Below are 21,034 nucleotides of genomic sequence, written 5' to 3'. Positions count from 1 at the left end.
AATGTGTTAGTTATTTATGTCTGTTATTTTATATGTATATTTGTGCTTCTTTATATGGTGCATGGTATTCATGTTTACTAACACATAAGTTCTCACATTGAGGGATTGACTACCTGCAAGATGTATGGCATCAAACTGACCATGACATATATGCTTAATTGTGAACTATATGGTTATGATGGTTTTTTACACCCAGTGCTCTGAGAGAGCTATCTGCTTCATGTGATCTGTATGTGGTCATAATTTCATTTTTTACACTTTTCATTCCTCCACAGTAGGCTATCATTACCTGATGTTGTTTGGCTTCATTTCAAAAGTGAGAGAGGCACCCCGTTACTTGATTAATGTTGTGTTTTGGCTTGCAATGGACTAGTCATAGTCAACCGCTAGAGTCAACAGCTGTGCCTGCAGACATTATCCGGACAAGTTTGAGGCCTTTTGGAGGCCTGTAAACCTTTATATTATTGAGGTTATGTCCGTGTTTTTGTATCAGGAGCAAGTGTTCCAACTTTAAATCCCACCATTGTCCTTCTGTTCTCCAACCCCTGCATACTTTCATCAAACTTGGCTTTTGTCAACACCATGTCCTGTTTCTCAATGATGGGAAAGAGTGCCAAATTTCACTTGATCATTCTTCAGAATTCTGGGATATTCAAGTTTTTTAAGTGACCATATAAGGTGGGGTAATCATTGACAGGTGATTTCTTGAAATTTGTCTTGGGATTTGATAAGGTTCGGAGAGGTGTGCTGGACACTGTGTTGTGGCAATCTGCCATGGACTCTAAACCATATGGTGCAAGAGAGATGGATATTTTGAAGATAAAACAACATGGAAGAGATAATGGCTGCGCAAGATATGGTGCAAGAGGATATGTGGCATTAGTAGTATATACAGTATGTGTATTGAATGCAGCAATCCTGGCTGTCTTGGAAGCAGTTTGGGTTGCAAGCTTGTTTTTGTCCACTTCACATTAAATTGCTAAGCAGTAAATCTATTTTTCTTCTGTGTAGTTGAATGCATGTGTTGGCTGCTACTCTTTTGCAAATAAATGTTTTAATATTATTCCTTTTGCACTTTGTGCAGTGATTTCCTGTACATTGACGCCAGGATCAGTTGGGACCCTTTAAGTATGACAGAAATAGAAACATAAAGGGACTCTGACTAAACGAAATGCATGGAATTCACTGATTCACAAGGACAGTTTCAGCTGGATGGAATAAAGGTCTGAGGTCTAATCAGGGGGTCCATTGGTTTCATAAAAATTACATTCTGGGTATATATACACATAATGTGACCCAACCAGATGCAAACTGTTTGGAAACATGTTTTGTTGATTCTGCATTCTGTGCTAAAATGTATGAGCGCGTGCTTTAATCTGAGCAGAACACAGTGTGGCATGTAGTATTCCGTTTTCCAAACTCTGAAAGTTGGGGTGAAGTAGGGCACTAAGGCTGTGACTACATAGAAATGCATTGCCCAGTCTTTGCTGCTTTGATAGCTCCCTGCCTCCAGCTGTTTGCATGGTTGTTCATGCATCGTGAGGATTATTTTTCTGTTTTTTATTTATTTTATTTATTTGGGGCGGGTATGTAAGTTTACGAATGATAAAAAAAACCCAGCAAATAAATAAAGGCAGTCACAGTTCCTGCTTGCCACCAGAGGGTGGCAAAGGACTGATTTATTGTTTGTCTGATTTTGTTTAATCATTGGTAGTTATTAGTTGCACCTCTGTCTGTTCTAGTGGGTCAGAGTTGCAAAATCTCAATAGCCTTGTTTGCGGCTCAGTCTTGGAGTCTCCGGCCTTGTGTTAGCCTGCAGTGGTTTCTCCAGGTTCTTGTTTGCTTGTTGTAGTTCCAGTCTTTTGTTGTTTTTGTTTAGCCTTAACCCATGTTTACTTTCCTGAGATTATCTTTGCCCTCATGTTTATTTTGTTTATTGAAATCAGCACTTGGTCCTGATTCCTGCGTTTGTCTCTGCATTTGGATCCACACCTCAGTTACCCTACAGCAAGACTGAGTCACTAATGGAACCAGCAGAGATGAACAGATCTGTGCAGGTCTGGCCCATTAAGGCACCATCAGAGTCAGAGCTAATTGCAATCTGCTGCAGACGATCTCTGAACTCTCTGCAGGCCCAGACCATGGCAGTCCAACACCTCACCTCACCAGAGCAGATCAGCACAGCCCCTCCTGTTAAGCCCAACCCCAAACCTTCTGAGGACCATCTCACTCTAACCTCACCTGCCAGTCTCTCAACAATACGATGGTCATCCTGGCAAGTGTCAGGGTTTCCTTACCCAGTGCACCTGGCCCTTAAGCTTCAGCCCTCCATTTTCCCACAGAGCAAGTTGAGGATTTTCATCTCCCTGCTCTCAGGAAGAGCCCTTGCCTGGGCCACAGAGAACACACAGCAAAATAGAATGATTACAACACAATAAAGGTGACTGATGATTTACTAGGAAACTGAAATAAGAAGAGATGCTGAAATGTTAAGCTTAAGGCCTTCAGGCTTTTTGGTGACACTTGCATCATTGTTTCGATGACGTCCGTTCTTGGTTTGTGTTGAACTCTCAACTCGTCTCTCAACTGGGCTAATATTTCTTGAGGAGTGGAGACACTGGTCAGAAGGGACAAAACATCCATTTGTAGTCTGGACTGACTATAAGAACTTATCTTATATCCAGGACTGTAAGCAACCCTATGGCCTTCAATCGCTTTGATTTTACCCCTTCCTATCATCCTGGTTCCAATACTCTGAAGGGACTCCCTGTCCCACCAGTTCAACTCCACTGACACCCACCAGTGACCAGAACATATTCTTCCCAAAGTTTCCATAGTGACTCCAGTGACTTGGGGAATTGAAACTAACATTAAAGAATAACATGTACAAACTCTGCCTTCACTGCTTGTTCTAGATACAAATTGCTTTTGTCTGTACTAAAAAATAACTATTAACTATCATGCCATTGTTTGATTTAACTGTTCCATCAAGTGTCCACATGGAAAAGCTTAATTTGCTTCACTATCGAAGAATACAAGTTCATGTTAGCCATCTACCAAATGCAGGCCACCTAGTTCTATGCAGGCCCAAATATATGAATATTTCTGGTTACGGGGCAGGTATACACATTTAATATGGAGTTTATGGCTTACATTATCTGACAAAGCAAACTACATACCTTAAGGGCCCATGTGGAGATTAGTGGGGAAGGGGCTTGTTGAGTTAGAAGGCAAAGGGAGTTGGAGTCCATTACTCGCTGGTTGGCAGTTTAATATGATTAGGGAACTCTGCTTGTAGCTCAGAGGTTGTGGGTTTGATTCCCTGCTGAGCCACTGATGTTGTACTCTTGTGTAAGGTGCTTAACCTGAATTGCATCAGTGAAATATCAAGCTGTACATATGGAATGTATTTAAAAAATGTTGGGTGTGTACGTTAGTCTGGAAAAGAATGTCTGCTAAATTCTAAACTGTAATGTAATGCATGTGAGGAATGACACAAGACGACGTCAGAGCCTGAAATTACTGTGCAGGAAATGGAGTTAATCCCAGCCAGTGGTAGTATGATGCCATCCCAGAAAAAATGGTACTGGGAAATGGTAAATGGACTGCATTTATATAGCGCTTTTATCCAAAGCGCTTTACAATTGATGCCTCTCATTCGCCAGAGCAGTTAGGGGTTAGGAGTTAGGTGTCTTGCTCAAGGACACTTCGACACTCCCAGGGCGGGGTTTGAACCGGCAACCCTCCGACTGCCAGACAATCGGTCTTACCTCCTGAGCTATGTCGCCCCCACAGGAAAGACTGCAGTTAGGAAAAACTGACACAATGAACACCTGTTCTGGTGGATTGCATGTAGGCCAATCTACTGTTACTGCTGATCAATCTACTGCTTGCTGCCGTGCTCACATATGAACTGGAATGGCTCACATTCTGACCATTCCAGTGTCAATTGTCGCTGTCTAACTGTGCAATTCACATTTCGCCATAACTTCACCTCGGGCGAGTAGGGCTGAGTCTATTCTCCACCTCACAATTGCACACAGCACATGTTTGCAAAGCTGCAAATGAGTTTGCATACCACGTGTCATATTTGTACTGAGACAAACTACGTGCCAGTGAACTGACAAACATGAGATGCCCCAACCTTACTACACATAAAGCATACAGCACTATCCACCGCACGTATGAAACGTATGAAAGTAACACGATTGCTTTTTCTACATCCTGTTGCTCTTCAGACCAAACACATCACATATGACCCTCATTCATTTTTTTATTTTTCTGATCAACTTCTCTTAAAATTAAGCACATGCATCACTAACATTTCCATAAAGCTAGCAAGGTAAGCCATCAGTTACATAGACAGAATCATTAGCAGACAGGTCGCTGGCATTTTCCTTCAAAGTGAGTTGTGTATAAAGTGTACATACAGATGGACAAAAAAAAACATTGGCATTCAGGGATTTTGCCAGGTATATTTAAATACAACATAATTATTTTCCGTTTCAAAACAAACGTCTTCATTTTAAAATGTCTTCATTTAAAAAAATATGACTCAGAATAATAATCAGTTTGCATAATTCCCACATTTACTGAGTATTTACAAAACAGTAAGTAGTTTGTTGAACTATCACAGAAGGACAGCACATTTGCAGCATCAGAAAACATTGATAAGTGATCATTATAAATTCATCTGCATAGCATGTTAACATTAATTGCTACACAAATTATGGTAGATTAAAATCCTGTCTAATCAATAATGAATATTTCAGAACACATGTATATGAATGAAGGAAAATAGTCTCTCTGCACTCTGAATTATTTTCATTAATGAAGGTATGATTTAGTAATTATTATTAACCAAGGAAGCAAACACCGATTTAATTAATACATATGGCAATTCAGAAGGCAATTCTTGTGAAAAGAGCCATGTTGTACATTATGGTTTCAGTTGGTATTTCAGACATTTTGCAAAGTGCAATTATATTCATTTCATAAACACAATTTGCAAAACTGAGGACACAATCATTGTTACATTATAAAAAAATAAACAAAATAGTGTCTTAAATGTACTTAGCTGACCAATAGGGGTAAACTGCATAAAATCAGTCTAAAATACCAGATGGTAGTGTTATGAAAATACAGTAGAATTTTATGGAATACTTCCTCAGTAGTCATTGAACATGATTATCAACAGAGAATGGAGAAAACCGGCAAGAACACATTACCGCGAGACGCCATGATAAAAAAATAAATACATTTTTAAAAAGTCTCCACAGGCAGAGATTGGAAGCCTCAGGGTTCCAATGAGCAAGGCGTAAAACGTGTGTTCATTGCCCATTCACAATTTCACTCGCACCGTCGTCTCTCTTGCAACTGCCGAGAGCCATCAGCCGATTCAAGTTAAAACGGTTGCCATGGATTCGGGTTATAAAAAGACGGGGTTTAATTCACTCCATGCATAGCTGCTGGATGGGGTCAATGGTGAACGGTGTTCCTCGTTACATGACTGCTCATTCCCGTTCCTATGCCTGCACTCACCGGAACGCCAACAACCATTTCCTGGATGCACGCCAGAGAAGCCGTAGGAGAAACAGCGATGAACTCACTAAGTGAGACGCATAGGCGTCCTTGGCGAATTGTGCAACAAAATTGAAGTTATAGCTTTAAAACAATCTACAGTGATGGCAATGAGTTCATCGGTGGTCTCAGGCCAAAACAACAGTTCACAGCAAAAGCACACAAAACAATACACAAAAAAAAAAAAACAACATTACAAAGTCAAACAACACCAACACCGCAAAACAAAAAAGAGTTTCGATCTCGGACAAAAAAAGAAAGCATTGAACAAGATCCCTGGGCTCTGCTCTTCAGTGAAGGCAACCGCATACAGCTCACGGGTTCGAGCGCGACGGCACACGGCCATTGTTAGAGTGCTGTCATCCGATTTGACGAGAATGCAGCACCCAACAGCATGAGGCAAATACCAATTCTGAGAGATGAAAGGAACGAAAATGGAGGGAATAATAAAGGATTAACTACTAAGAACCAGTCTTACAGAAACCCCACATTCCGTTGAAGACACTGAACTTTTTTCAGGCAGCAGTACAATTCCAGTAATTCCACTTAGGCAACGAGATGTTCCGCTCTTTGTTTTTCGAACACGAGAGGCGGGAAAGAGAAACCTCAGCACCAGCCACGGCCCTAGCCTTTGAGGTGCCCAAAACAGGTTCTGATTCGGGCCCCTCCCCAACGCACCATTATAAATAATATACATATGTTAAAATAAATGGGGGGCCCCCAATCAGCTACAGGGCCCTAGCAGCCACTTATGTCCTTTATTTAATTCAAGCCGGCTCTACTCAGCGCAGTGTTTAAATTCTACAGTGTATTTACATATAAAGGGGGAAGAAGACCCCTCAAAAATCTACATTTTGAGTTCTCTTTTAAAGGACTGGCTAAGCTGCCAGTTTACATCTGAGAAATGTGGTGCATTATATTTTTTATTTTTTTGGAAGGTATTTAACAGGATTCACGTAACCACAACCATTTGCACTTTTTCTATTTCACAAGACATTTTAAATTAATTGCAATGGTCACTGAAACCATTACGTTGTTTACATTCATAAAAAAATTGGGAAAACGTGGGTTATGGTTTGACCAGAGGCTTTAAAGCGGTTTGGATTTAGTAAGGTCAGAGGTTTAAGACATAGAACTCTACCGAAGCGCTGTCATTTGCTCATTGTCTACCACTGGAGACTATGCAGGACTGCAGGAAAGGCCTTATCCAACAGTCATGGGTGAGGCTTTTCTACGTGAACAGTTAAGGTTTACAGGAAAGGTCAAACTTCTCAAAAAAAATCCTTTTAAAAAGGCAGGAGAGTGTGTGCGATGTATAGCAGTTCACAGGCCAGCTTTGTAGTTTCACTTGAAACCAAGATACTATCATGAAATGTCATGAAAATTAACCAAAAGGTCAAATAGAAAAATCTCCTAGGGGTACTCATTGTTAACACACATAATACAAAAATCACCAGATTCTGATTAAAAGTACACCTCAGAAGAGTAAAGAAAATGGACCCTCTATCTTTGTTGTACTGTTTTTTTTTTGTGACAGATCTAGCAAAAGATTTTCGCCAAAATACACAGCCTTTCTGGGTGAATGCGGCTTTCTCCACACCGACAAAAAAGGTTTGTGAGGGATGGAGTTCATGAAAGCATCAAAATACTGCATAAATTGTGATACAGAGGACATTAACAATTGATCCAAGACCTGGCTATCTCAAAAAGACTACCAGCAGGGTCAATCTCCTTTGCTAGTACGGGTCCAGACAACAAGCTGTTTTGTAATGACCAATTACCATTGCTTGATTCGTCCCACTTGTACCTGAACAAAAACTGACCAGGACACTTCCCCCTGCTATGAACATGAGATTGCAGGGACTGTGAACCATGATGGAAGCAATGGACACAGATGGTATGGAGAGACAGGGCGATCACTGATTACGCCTACGGTCCATTTTCTTGAGTAGGTCCTCACAACTTTAAAACTAACAACAAATAAAAAATAAAAAAACAGCAATGAAATTAGAACAAAAAGGTCAGTAGGATTTGGCGTTAGCGCACTTTCTAAAAATACATATATATGTATATATATATACACACACACACATATATATATACATATATATATTTACACACAGTACCGGGAAAGTTTGCTTGTGAACAGCTCACGTATATCCACCTCATCTCCAGACTGCATTAGGATTTAAATTAGTTACTAAAAATCTTTATCTGAGGGGAAAAGAGAGGGAAAAAATTGCAATATTTACAGTCATTAAATTACTAAAATGGCTTTTCCCCAGTTCATATAGTGGCTCTCTCATATCTTCACAGCAGCTTCTCAGTTGAGAGGTGTTCTGTGTCCCCTCACAGGTCGTCCGTCATCTTCAGCAGTTCGAGGAAGGCACCCACCGCACCAAAATAACCCTGCAGAAAACAACCGGTGGAACACCACATCTGGGTCAGTTCATACACTCACAAATGAATCCCTCTTTTCTGTTAGCGATATCTGTGGCCTAACAGCTCAATTATCCCATCAATCAGGTAAACAGAGAATATGGGAGTTCCAACAGACAGAACTTTGGAGGTGCTTCAGTACATTGCTTACCTCATGCTCCAGGAACAAAGCTTTAAGCTGTCCTTTAGACCAGAAGTCCATGGCATACGCCAGCAGTTTTGTGGACACTGTGTTGATTCGCAGGAAATTCCCAACAAAAACGACCCTTTCGATTTTCTGAAAGAGAACGACCACGACTTGAGCAGGCTTTATTACAACCACGTCTAACAAAACAACTGTCTGTCAGTTCCTATCTAAATACAGTAAAGTTCAAGTATAAAACAAACATATCTTGTTGACCGTTCCTGCACTGACTTGGGTTATGTTGCCATCTATTTATGAAACTGAAAATGCCAGCTGTGGGTTAAAATGTCTTCATTTGCTGTGTGCTGTCAGAAAAACAGGGAGAGAGATTTATGGATTATGACGGCGTTCTCAACTTCTATAAATGACATTGATTCAAAGGGTACTGCAGTTGGATTTCATCACACTTTTCAGCTGGTGGATATCACGCAACGACAAGGAACAGAGCCCCATCTCTCACCTCCGCTTTCATCTTTTTTACATTTCTCGTTGGGATTTTTTGAATGGCATTACATTAGAGCTGTAGCGGCAGCTTAGCGGTAGCCAAGCACATATGAGGCCTAAACACTTTCCATTACTATTACGAATAAGATGAAGAGCACTTAAATCACTCTCGAGAGTATATAAAATATAAACACACCCAACTCAGGGCTGAGAAGCATAATTCATGTCAGTGCTATTGACTATATTGTAAAAACAACTGTAACAGATTTGTAAAGACATGGCTCACAGTAGGGAGACAATTTTCCATGGTACAAAAACTGTGCTAATTGACAAATTCAGATTAAGAGATAACTGATTAAAATATATTGTTTGATATCCATTATGTACTCAACCTATTGGTGATAAATGTGCTCTTTTTCTGGAATTATACTAAACCCTATGAAACATACAAATAAACAATTTGTCAGAGATATAGTTTGTTTATAGCATGACCAATTGTTTGTGGCAGGCTTATGAAAATGCAAAACGTTCTGTCACCTGTGATGTTCTTTCCTTTTAGAATTCCATATTAATAACACCCTAGTGGTTCGGAGTAAAAACAGTACAAGGAACCTCTTTTTTAACACAGTGTCTTTCTTAACCACAAGGTGGCGCAGTGAGACAGAAGTTTAGTTGCTAGCTCTGACCAAACAGGACTTCCAGTTGCTGCTCTTCTATGCGCTTTGATAGCCCTGTACAATGCTGCTTGATCTCCGTGCCACAAGGCAACACTGTAAAGAAGCTGAAAGCACATAGAACACCATTTCCCAGACTCCAAGCCCCTTGATCCTCCTTCCATCTGCTGGCTTTTTAGTGTGTTTACAGCTCAAGAAGTACCAGGGAGAGTACAAAAACAGGAGATTAACACTGAATGTATTACTTCTGCCCTGTCCAAAATGAACTGCTGTCCATACAGACAAACTTTAAAAATCGATAGTAACCAGAAGTAATCAAAAGCATCAGGTGCTGTCCAGACGGTCCTCCTACCTCATTCACCGCACACATGCGAGCGATAGAGCCAATGTTGTTGGTGATAGTGACCAGAGTGGCTCTGGCAAGGTCCTCTTTACTGATGGTGTCTCTCTTCTCCTTGCTCATCATGTGACCAAAGCTGAAATATAAGGCATGCATTATCAGGCTACGATGTCTGTGAAGGACCTCCACGCAGAGGCAAAACTGAACCCAAGCCTTTCGAAATGCGGAAACGCGACGCGTTGCGCCGAAAGCTCGCCGATCGAAGGACGTCCCCAGGCTGAGAGGAGGTCCGGCAGCCTCACCTGGACGCCACGGCAGAGCCCTGCAGGCTGAAGCGCTCGTAGTCCCCGCCGTAGATGTCCTTCACCAGCTTGTCCACGTTGGTGCTGTCCCCCTTGGCCGCCATCTCCAGGGCTTCCTCGAAGGTCTCGCAGCCGGTCAGCAGGCAGCAGAGGCCCAGGAACGTGCCTCCGCCCAGGCTGAGGGGGTACAGACAGGGAGCATGAGGCCTGGGGTACGCGCCTCTACCGCGCCCTCTGGAGGCGGTGAGCCCTGGTGTGCCCGCCCAGACTGGGCAGGAGGGGCACTGAGGGAGGTGAGAGGTCAAACCCTGGTCCACAGAAGTAGACCACTGCCTTTGTGTCTACCACGAGTCAGTTTTGGCCATGCCATTGTGATGCCATATGCACAACACCTTCAATTCCTCAGGGACTGGGTTTCAAATCCTGTTAGGCATCAGAACCTACCTTTTACGAACGAGGAAAATTTGGGCTGGTGGAACATTTAACGCATATTATTCGTAATCACCAATTACACAAACACAGACACAATATAAAATGGGAAACGGTAATTATGCATTTTATGAGGATTTCAACAGAACAGACAACAGCCATATAAGTCAGCACAGGGATGCACAAAACAAGCAAAAAAACACTATTAGGGAGAATATTTTAATAAAAAAGGGTTTTAAAAAGTTTTTGGTTATTATCTTTTACTTTCCAGAGACCAACTCGGAGTAGAGAATCGGTGTCATGCATTTACCTGGTGCCCGTGACCCGTTTGTAGTTGTCCTTGGAATATACGGCCAGAATGCTGACCCCGGAACCGATGTTCACCAGCAGCATGGGGAAGGGGTTGTCCAGACAACACGGACTCTTTTCACAGTTCTGAGGGTCAGAGGGGTTCTCGAAAAAGTAGCACTCCGGGCGGCCGTTGAACCCCACAGAATCAACATACAAGAGGCCCTGGATGAGGCAGTCCAGCTCGTCCAGCTTCAGCAGCTGAAGGTCGGCCACCTGGGGGGAGATCGGGAGAGTCGCGGGTGAGTGCGCGCGCGAAGCGGACCACCAGACACGGACCACTGCCCTGCCCAAAACTTCCTGCAGCACCAGAGCAGGGCCACTGGGCCACAGGGCCACAGCCCAATACAAGCACACATGTGCCTGATGGAACACATACACACATACACACACAGATTACTGCAGGCCCAAGGTTAACGATACAATTATGGCCCTGCTGGGTTGCCGTAATTGACAAGGTAACAAATAAGGGTTACATGCGACAGTCCAAAATACAAACTAGTCCCCATTGCTAATATTTGATGAGCATTCATTTGATACATCAGGACATAGATCAACCATTTCAATGAAATAAAGAAATTCCATGTTACATTTGATTGTAATGATTAGTCTATGCCTTGATAGGTCAATAAATCTGCATAGATGCCTTAAAAATGTTAATTAGTTGAATGATAATAATCAATTCATTGGTAGTATCAAGGCTTGGAGGTGTCATTAATGTTTGACTTGTCAAGTTCAATCTGTCAAGGCCTCTTTTGCTTTCTATAATCAGTTCTCTCGCATATCTCATAAGTATAGTCATTCGTACATCATAAAAAAAATCCTGGTGTAACTACCGTTTAGTCGTTTACAGACTTGGTTCAACAAGTGGTTCACAGCAGATTAAGCATTTATGAAATAATAACCAAATTAATAAATTAGTTTGGCTCTCCTGAGCCCCCTAAAACTGGGCTGCTGTCACGGACACTAGCACTGCCAAGGGTATCATTTAATGACATTTCACAAGCAACGAATACGTTCACCTGCAATTAAGACCAGCTCAAAGTACACAGATTCTCCTCTCGCACAGCTCTTAAAGTTAACTATAAACTCGAGGCCGGCTATCCGGCTGAGTTTACGACCTCAGATCCAGCCCGAACAAAGCCCGAAACGCACCGTTCTGAAGTCCTCCTCGAACTTGTAGGCCCCGCCGCCGGTGGCGCAGAGGGTGGTGTGCAGGCTGGAGAAGTTCTTGTCGCGGCCCATCTGGATGAAGCGGTACATGGCCTGGGTGGGGAAGCGGATGAAGTGCAGGTTGCCCTTGCGGCCGCACATGGTCAGGTTCTTCAGCTCCAGGTGCACGTCCCGGACGCCCGTGTTCCCGTAGGCTGTGTTGGAGGTCAGGTACTTGCGGATGCTCTTCAGGTTCTCCACCTCCTCCTGCTCCTCCTCCGCCGTGATGTCCTTGGGCTCGAAGTACACCAGCTTCACCAGGGTCCCGCCGATGTCCATCCCAAACCAGGGGAAGGCTGCGAAACAAAAGAATTCAAATTCTCATATCACATCCTTATTCATTTCACAACAATAAAATCGCTTCAACAGAACAGCTTTTAATTCTAATAATAATGGCTAGGACTGTAAACCATTACTTTTCTATTACTCTAAGTGTTCACATTTTTTTTAAAAAATGTAATAAACTGATTTATACTGACAGTTCCACACAGTGTGCTTGATGCAATAACAGGAAAGTTTACATGTATCACATCAAGTCAATATTACCACTATGCTTTATGTGATGAACTCAAGCCAGCTTTAAGCATGGTACATCATTACACTGAAGCAAACTACCTTTTAAAAATCAAGCTCTGTATGTGTGTTTTCCATCTAAATTAAAAATTCTAGAATATTGATTATTCATATTTCTTCTTTCAGATAAGAGTTGCAGATCATATTGACAGAATCCAGTACAGTCATAGCCAGGACAGATATTATTTACAGAGCTAAGGACTGCATTGGGTCTACCAATCAGGGCAGAGAGTCAGCCAGTTACAGAGAGAGAGACACATCTCACATCTACTGCAGCCAGTCGGGCAGAAACAGCTGTGGGCTGTGGTTCCCATGGAAACACCAGCAAGGAGTAGACTGCCTAGCTACCCAGCCACTGCTCCTTTAAATCACACAGCGAAGTAAATTAATTTATACATGTAAAACTTTTTTTATTTTTTAATTTAAACGTCATCACTTGGGCTTTCCTAATCCCAACACGTTCATTTATTGGCCAGATTTGAGTTACCTAACCTTAACCCTCCATTTCATTAACTTGGCTGCAGGGAACACGCTGTGAGTTTTTTTAATGTTAGCACGCAGTCCTTTTCACAATAAGGGGACAAACCATTAACTGGAGCTGATGTAAAAAGCACAAAGTTTGTCACAAATACACATCAGTAAACAAAATCTGGGGTATACAAATTTGAGTTGGATTATTTTTTACACCGGTTTAGCCAAGTCTGCAGTTCTCTTGGCCAGTTTGGCAACTTTTAAAATGTCATCTGGACAATTGGCCCCTTTCTCACCACCTACTCGCATCTCTTAGTCCAGGCACTGGTCACTTCCTGTCTGGACTACTGCCACTTCCTCCTCACTGGCCTCCCTGCCCCCGCCGTCAGACCTCTGCGGCTTATCCGGAACTGATCAGTCCGATCCACAGGATCTCCCCAGGATCAGCCATATCACTCCTCGTCTCATCTCCCTCCACTGGCTACCAATATTGCCTTAATGCATTAATCAATTAAAAACTTTGATGCTAGCCTATTGGGCAGGTAAAAGAATTGCTCCGCTTCAAAAGACCACTTGAACCTACATTCCAGCCAGACCTCTCCATTCTGCTACAACAGATGTAGCAGAATTAAATTTTACTCCACATATCGCTTTTGTCATGTCCGCACAATTGCCCTACCTCACTAGATTAAAGAGCCTAACAGATTATTTGCGCTTCACTGCACTTGCAGCATGTTATAAAAGTAAATTAAGTAAGAAACACTTCTGATTGAGAAGAGGAATAGGTGTGCATCTTAATAAATTTGATCATTCAAGTACAGCCAAGTATTTTTCAGTAAATAAATGTTTCCTGGCTTAACACACAGAAGAGCAGGTTTTATTGTTTTCTATTGCTTTCAATAACCAGCAGTGGTTGTTACATGAGCATTACAGCTTTCAGTTAAGAACATTCCAATCACATATTTGTGATCTTCCACCTAAAAGGATTAATTGTGACCTTTAGGCATTGAGACATGACAACCTTTATTGGGAGTTGGAGCATAAAGGCAGTTAGTCCATGTAAAGCAGGATATACTGCCTGTAGTCTTTGTACTTAACCTCACAATGAAGCCCATTGTAAGATTAGCTTTATCAAAAACACTGAAAAATATGTCTTTGAATTCTAAGGTAAAAATCTGGTACAAATTGTAAGCAGCTGAAACGTATATGATAGTACTACCTACAGTGAGACACCGTTAAACATTTAACATTTGTTATCTATACAGCCTTCAGTTCAGTTCAGTTCAGTGAATGGTCATCTGAAACAAAAAAAACAAAAAATGCATCGCTGTCGCACCACCACCAAACCTGTGGAACCAGCTAAGGCAGTGGGTGGTTTCGGAACAAAAGCATAATCTGCCTGTCCGGCAGGTCTTCACGCGATACTCACCCACACCCACCCCTCATGCAAATAGGCAGAAACATTCTTGAGGCGCTAAAGTTAGCCGCATCTTGCCCGAAACAGTTATGGCTCGCATTACAAATGTCACATTAGCGCCGGGCGAACAGCGGATCAGTTGACGGCGGATCAACCTGTGACCGGGTGTGTGAAATCGGGCTGGAATAGGCCTGAGTCACACAGCGGTCCGCTGCTCTCAGAAGGATGTACAGCCATGCTTAACGAACCCAGTTATGCCGCCCCCCCCCCCCCCCCCCCCCCCATACCCCCCACCCACACGTCCAAGCCTTCCCCTGCAGTGCGTGCCTGTTCGCTCCATGACCACATGGCTGTTACCCGAGAGATTCACGGAGTCATGCGGAGCTACGCCGACACAACGCGATTGTTTTTATTACGGCTGCGACACCATGTGCGCCGACATGAAACCAAAACGGCACACGTCTCGCTCGGAAACAAACGGAACGGGTGTCTGGGATAGACACGCCACACTACTGCATGGCTGTGAAAAAAGACGGAGTTACGTCAGTTTAAAAACTCATGCATGCAGTAAAAGAAATCTTTATAACATGACAGCACGTCATAAAATCAGACGCAAGGATAATTTTTTCTTTTTTTTAACCTTTGAGCCCTAAGTTTATTATGAAACTTTTCCTGATAAAGCATCAGCATGAAAATGCAGTAATACAAGTTAAACATTAAATGACACATCAGATATACACTGGTGCCTTGAGTGAACAAAATCAATACTCCAAGAGTCAATATCACACAGACACTGTCATATGTCAACACCGTTCCCTTTCATATCTAACTGAAAACTAGTTTTTGGGGCGTGGTCCATTTCGGCGGCCCTCCTCATTACTCAATGTAATTTCCCCTCCAGCAGTTGATGACGCAAATATCTTTAGTGGCTGCGGAGCTCGAATATGAATTACAGTAAGGAAATGTGAAATAATACCCCTCCTTCCAGACCTGGCAACCCGTCCTGGCCACTAAAGGGTAAACTGTGCTGGGAAGACAACGCACTGACAAAAGCCCTCGTCCCCCATTGGTCAAGCAGCTGGGTCACCAGGGAGCGACCCACGGCAGAGAGAGGGATACCCAGGGCCACTTTGTCCTACGAGGGCTTTGTGACAGGCCCTGCATGTAGGTGAAAGGGCTGTTTACTTCCTGGCCAAGAGGTTCAGGGACCAAAGTACTGCGCACACACACACGCACCCACCTGTGGTCTCTACTATTAAACTCTCACCACGCGGGCTGACGGCTGAACAGGCACCTGCTAGTGACACTGCATGAGCCTAGCAAAGTGTGGCCAGAATTCTGCACTCAGCATGCGCACTGCATGGAGAATAACTGTTTAAAAATAATAAATGAAATCACGCATAGTGCTTGCTTAAGAATCTGGGATGAAGGTTGCAGTGTAGTGAATAGTTTTATTTCACATTTAAATGCTACCTTTCTTTTTCAACTTGAAACTTTTTTCCTTAAAAATCGGAACAAAAGACACCTATGTAGGTACGCGTGTTCACGAACGAATGAATAAGCGAGCGCACGCACACGCATGCATGCACGCACGCACGCATGCACGCACGCACACTGTGGACACTGTGATCTTTTACCATTTAAATGATTAAACAGACAAGTAAACATTCCCTAAATGGTTAAACATTAATTACACCTTTTATCCATCATGCACGGTATGAAAATTCTGGGGCCAATATCAATTATAGCCAATATTTGCCTGGAGACACTGGCCAATGCTGATGCCAATGTTGCCCTGCATCGCAAAAATGCAAACTGCAAACAATTTTCTACATTCATGGCACAAGTAGATGAGCATAGATCACTTCATGAAATTGATCAGACTACTTTTTGAACATGAAATCATCAAACGCATCAGCTGTCTGACACGTGTATGTTGCATCATCATATCAGTCAATGATACCGGGTGTAATCTTTGCTAGTTGGTGGACAGCGATAAGTTTGCTTTTGCCTATTATCGGCCAAAACCAATATAGCCCGAAACATTCATGCACTGCTATTATTTTGTTTATTTATTACTATCAATTTTAAGTATAATCCACAAGCATCAGCATTCCAATTTAAAGCTGTGGACACCCGAGAGCCCTTAGTCAGGAGGCCGGCATTTTCAATGTACCTCAGTCACCGTGTCACAATAGTGACTGGAATTTTAATTTTTTTAACTTTCTTTCCATGATAATGCACTGCTGTTGGACTTACCATTTCAAATGCTATTTTTTCATGCAATGCTGTGCGGTGGTATGTTGTTAGCCAGACTAGGGCGCAATGCACTGGAGATGGAAGTGCTGTCTCGCAGCCTGCAGATCCAATCACCTTGTAAAGTTTTTCTACAGTTGGAATGTCTGTTTCAAGCGATGTCAGTTGACCAGGCAATGGTAGTGGAAGCCAGGGTGCTATGTGCATTTCTGACTCATATTCTCAATCACACTACGGGCATAATTTAGCCTGATGTCAGACAGAATTGTCAACTCGTTACACTCCATTTCCATCTTCCAATCTACAGTGGGCAGGACTCAAAGGTCTGGACCCAGGCAAGGTATAATTACTTCTCTGGAGAAAAAAAAACAAAACTACATATATATGCAAATTAAGAATACCCCTAGCGTGCTTTGATTTGTACTGGGGGGAGGGGGGGTTAGTTTGTATTTTAGCTAGACTAGCATTGCATTTTTTTGATTTTGTTAGACTACATGATGCAACAGCATTTTCTGATCAGCTGTAGCTACACGGCTAGTGTTCATTCTAAATCACAGCACCATTAGGTACCTGTAGTTCATATGGATTTTAACTAGCAACTGTTATCACTTAAACATTTAAATGGTTAAAAACAGCATTTTACTCACACACACGTGTGTGTACAACAATTAACATCAAAAAACTCATGAGCAGAGATGTCTGCCACTTCTCTTCTATATGAAAATAAATAATGAAGATTTCCTACATGACTAAGGTCAAGGTTATTAGAGTTTACTGTAGGAGGGCTGTTCAGCAGTGGGTGGAACCTTCAAATGGAAATTGTTTTAATTTAAAGGTGTACACACTGGCCAGATACATTTATGTTCTATATTCTTGAATGTGAAATTAGTCACTTGCCACAGGGCTTCTAGTGCAAAATCAGATTATGTTCCAGCAGGTAACACACAGAAGTAGACAATCTGGATTCTTAGAAAATTATACTGAGAACAGGAATGCTGGCAAGCAGGTGTCACCAACTCTTCAGAGCGCTACTTATTACACGCTTAAATTGCACTTCGGCCAAATAACCAACCACAGTAAGAACTGTGAATGTACCATGTCATTTCTGAACAGGGTTACCAAAAAATCACCTGACAGTATTTAAAAACAATTTTGCCTTTTTTTCCTTCGATACTCGGATGAAGACAGTGCCATCCCCTTTAGTCTAAAACAATCAGATTTCAGTGAAATCAAATCACTAAACACACGGCTACATTCAAAACGGTACATAACATCCCTTACCTGGCTTCTTAATACCCTTAAGCTTCATAGTGATGCTCAGATGTACGTAACGGCTCTACAAATCTGAATTCCCGACAGTGTAGTTAATCTTAAATGTGCGTTTTATTCCTTGGTTTACTGCCTACGTTGCTGTCACGGTGGTAATATACAGCATCGTAGCTGTAACAAAGTTTCAAGTTATAATGGCTAGAAAACAGAAAGAATTTTCTGCTGTTTTAATGGGGTGGCTTCGTCTGCTTCGTTAACCCAGCCTCACAGACAGAAATCGAACGCTCATTGGCTGAGAAGACCATGCCTTCGTATCAGGAGCGATTTCAGCACACCTCCTGACTCTGGAACGACCAATCAAATGGAACACACAACTATCTCAAAGGTTTCATAATAACAAAAGAAGAGGTGGTATCGTTTTCATTTCTCTTCAAGCAAAGATGTTTGAAAATAAAGACAACAATGTACCCTCCTAACCTAATATGATTTGGGGCTATACTGTCTTCATGTCACGTCCTACAATTTAACGAAATAAAAACGGACCTGCCAAGGTTATTGAAAAAACACCCACTGAATGGCTGTATGCTCGCCAGCTAAATGGAAACCCGATTCAGCCCAATTTAAAACTGTACAAAATATTTAATGCAGGCTATTTGTATCAATTCATTTGTTCATAATTGCAAAGAAACATAATTCAGCTGTAAGCTTACAGTCAACATAGACTGACAGGCGTCATGCGCCCAAGCTCCGTGTTGCAAAAAACATTCATTTCATTGTATAATCAGTTCTGTTAAACAGAATAGATTCTGCACATATACATTAGCATTACATGCAACGGTATACACGTAAACCGCGTACAGTGTGTTTTAGCCAAGTGATTATAAATTAGGCTTATAGGCTACGATACAGATATCTGAAAAAATTACAGCGACACTGGAACTAAGCTGCTAGTAAGCGTATCATTGCGAGGCAGAGCAATGCAAAACGCATGAATCACTTTTATTGCATGACGAAAATAATTAGGCTAGCAATTAGAAATATCGCTAGACAGATACTCTACTTACGCGGTCTGTTTTTCTTTCCCGAGTCCATTCTTCTACGAAGTCTGCACCTTTTAGCAGGGGATCCATTATTCTGTAGGTCCTGATGAAGATGGTGGAAATTTTCGATTCCACTATGGCCACCGCTACTACTAGTACCACCGCTTCCATTTGGACCATGAGCACACGTTCCGTTGGTTAGTGGCTGAGAATGAAAGCCATTTTGCAGTCCATTCGCGTGACAAATACCTAATCCGTTCTGTTCCGCAATTGATTTCGCCTTATCCATGATTTTAAACAGACAACACAGAGCTAACAGTAAGGCTAATAAGAAAAGAGAGGAAGCTCACACCGGATTTTCACTCGGTAATCTATATATTTTTTCAAATACCTATCGTAATATCATGTATGTGTACTACAAGATGAGTTGCATTTCACAAATCGCCGGAAACACAACAGCTACAACTCTAGGTGGAGGTCACTGTCGGTCATTTTTTTCTCCTTCATGCTTCTCTCCTGCAGTAGCTTCCGAGTTAAACAGCCGGTTCTACGTCACTTGCAACATGTCACCCCACCCCCATTCACTCATGAGGGAGAACTGAAGGAACGAATATTGCTTTTTGATAAACCCTAATTTTTGTGAGAACAGAACAGTACACTGATGTTAGAATTAACTGAACGAATACCTTACAATTAAAAAACCATCTTACTCATAAAAAAATTGTACATCGACACTTATACCGAATGTATTAGCGTAGGCTACCACGCAATATATTAAATACTGGTTTCAAAATCAACGTAAGCATAATGACAAACACGCAATGGCTTATGGGCTGTCAAATGTAAAGAGCAGCATTAACACGCACAGCAATACAACTGCTCTTGGAATAAGGCCATATTCGTGATATTTTGAGGAATTGTTTCATTAGCCTTAATATCTTCAGATTGAAAAACAGGACTCCGGAGCTGTAAAAATGTCTGACGATTATCAACAAATAAATACTGAAATAGTCTTAAATCAGCTCCAACTTAACTATCTGACAGAGCATGTCAGAAATCCAGACCTTCAGATACTATATATATATATATATATATATATATATATATATATATATATATATGTGTGTGTGTGTGTGTGTGTGTGTGTGTGTGTGGAGATGAACAGAAAGCACTCTCTCCATGGGTATAAAGCGCAAGTCGGAATTTTAGGCTTCTGGGGTTCCCTTACTAACTCTGTACCCTGCCTTTCCATTGCTCTCTCTTATCTATACTGAACTACATGATGGTGCCAGGCCTCTCTAGAGACCTTGAAGAGGTACACAAGTTTACATGCATCCTCCTAGTGGATCATTTCCTGAACACCCTTCTCCATCAGATGCAACAAAATATGTTTTCCTTTTGTTGTTCATATAGATTTTAATAATAATTAATATACTTCACAAAATAATGTGGTTTGAAACAATGCATTTATAGATTATATAAAATTAATGAATGTGAGGCTACTTTCATTTTAATTACAGAAGATCCATGTAAATACTCATGTAAAGTAGGGTTCAATAACCATGTAGCCAAATCCATATTATTATCAGTTGTGGATTAAAACTATTAGCATTGGAACTAAGATTCAAGTAAAGTTTAATATTGACATATGCAGACTGAAGGCAGGAAAAGCTCAATTAGGCAAATAAAGCTTATATATGAGAAATTGATTTCAGCAGATGAAGAATAGTCAATTATAGTGACCAATTATAGAGACTTTAATCTGAATATGCTTAATATCAGAGCATTGTCTAACAACATGTGTAAGAGATTCCAATGATTGGAGATGTATTGGAGAAAGTTTTTTTTTTTGCAATTTTGCGTACCATCTTTCAAAGAGAACTATGAGGTCCATAAAAAATTAGCCTTAGCATAAGCCATTGGGCAGCAGTGCACAAACCATATCAATCAAAAAACGCTCAAAACCCAAACCTTCCAGGATGGTCCAAAGATAACTTCTCTCTAGGCGATCAGAGACCTTTTTTAGTGGGAGTGGTGTCGACGACGTAGAAGGCAA

At 41.6% G+C, this 21,034-nt stretch overlaps 1 protein-coding gene across 3 annotated transcripts; it reads right to left on the bottom strand.

Annotated features, from left to right (window-relative positions):
- Positions 1 to 4,258: 4,258 nt before the first annotated feature.
- LOC118221124 (pantothenate kinase 1) lies at positions 4,259 to 19,731 on the bottom strand. 3 transcript variants are annotated; one of them, XR_004764061.1, is made up of 7 exons: positions 19,003 to 19,731; positions 11,896 to 12,248; positions 10,703 to 10,956; positions 9,964 to 10,140; positions 9,674 to 9,797; positions 8,171 to 8,508; positions 4,259 to 7,989 (listed from the first exon to the last, which is right to left on the bottom strand). XR_004764061.1 is itself a non-coding variant. In XM_035405860.1 (7 exons), exons 1-7 carry the CDS (start codon positions 19,265 to 19,267, stop codon positions 7,930 to 7,932), a joined length of 1,359 nt encoding a protein of 452 aa, XP_035261751.1. In that variant the 5' UTR covers positions 19,268 to 19,723; the 3' UTR covers positions 4,259 to 7,929. The 3 variants fall into 3 exon arrangements, 2 of the variants coding, with proteins under 2 accessions (XP_035261751.1, XP_035261752.1); XM_035405860.1 differs by having other exon boundaries at positions 8,171 to 8,296; positions 19,003 to 19,723; XM_035405861.1 differs by lacking the exon at positions 19,003 to 19,731 and adding an exon at positions 17,951 to 18,171 and having other exon boundaries at positions 8,171 to 8,296.
- Positions 19,732 to 21,034: the final 1,303 nt, after the last annotated feature.

This window comes from Anguilla anguilla, chromosome 2 (assembly GCF_013347855.1).
Source record: "Anguilla anguilla isolate fAngAng1 chromosome 2, fAngAng1.pri, whole genome shotgun sequence".
NCBI lineage: Eukaryota > Metazoa > Chordata > Actinopteri > Anguilliformes > Anguillidae > Anguilla > Anguilla anguilla.
This window is presented reverse-complemented; position numbering and strand designations above follow the sequence as displayed.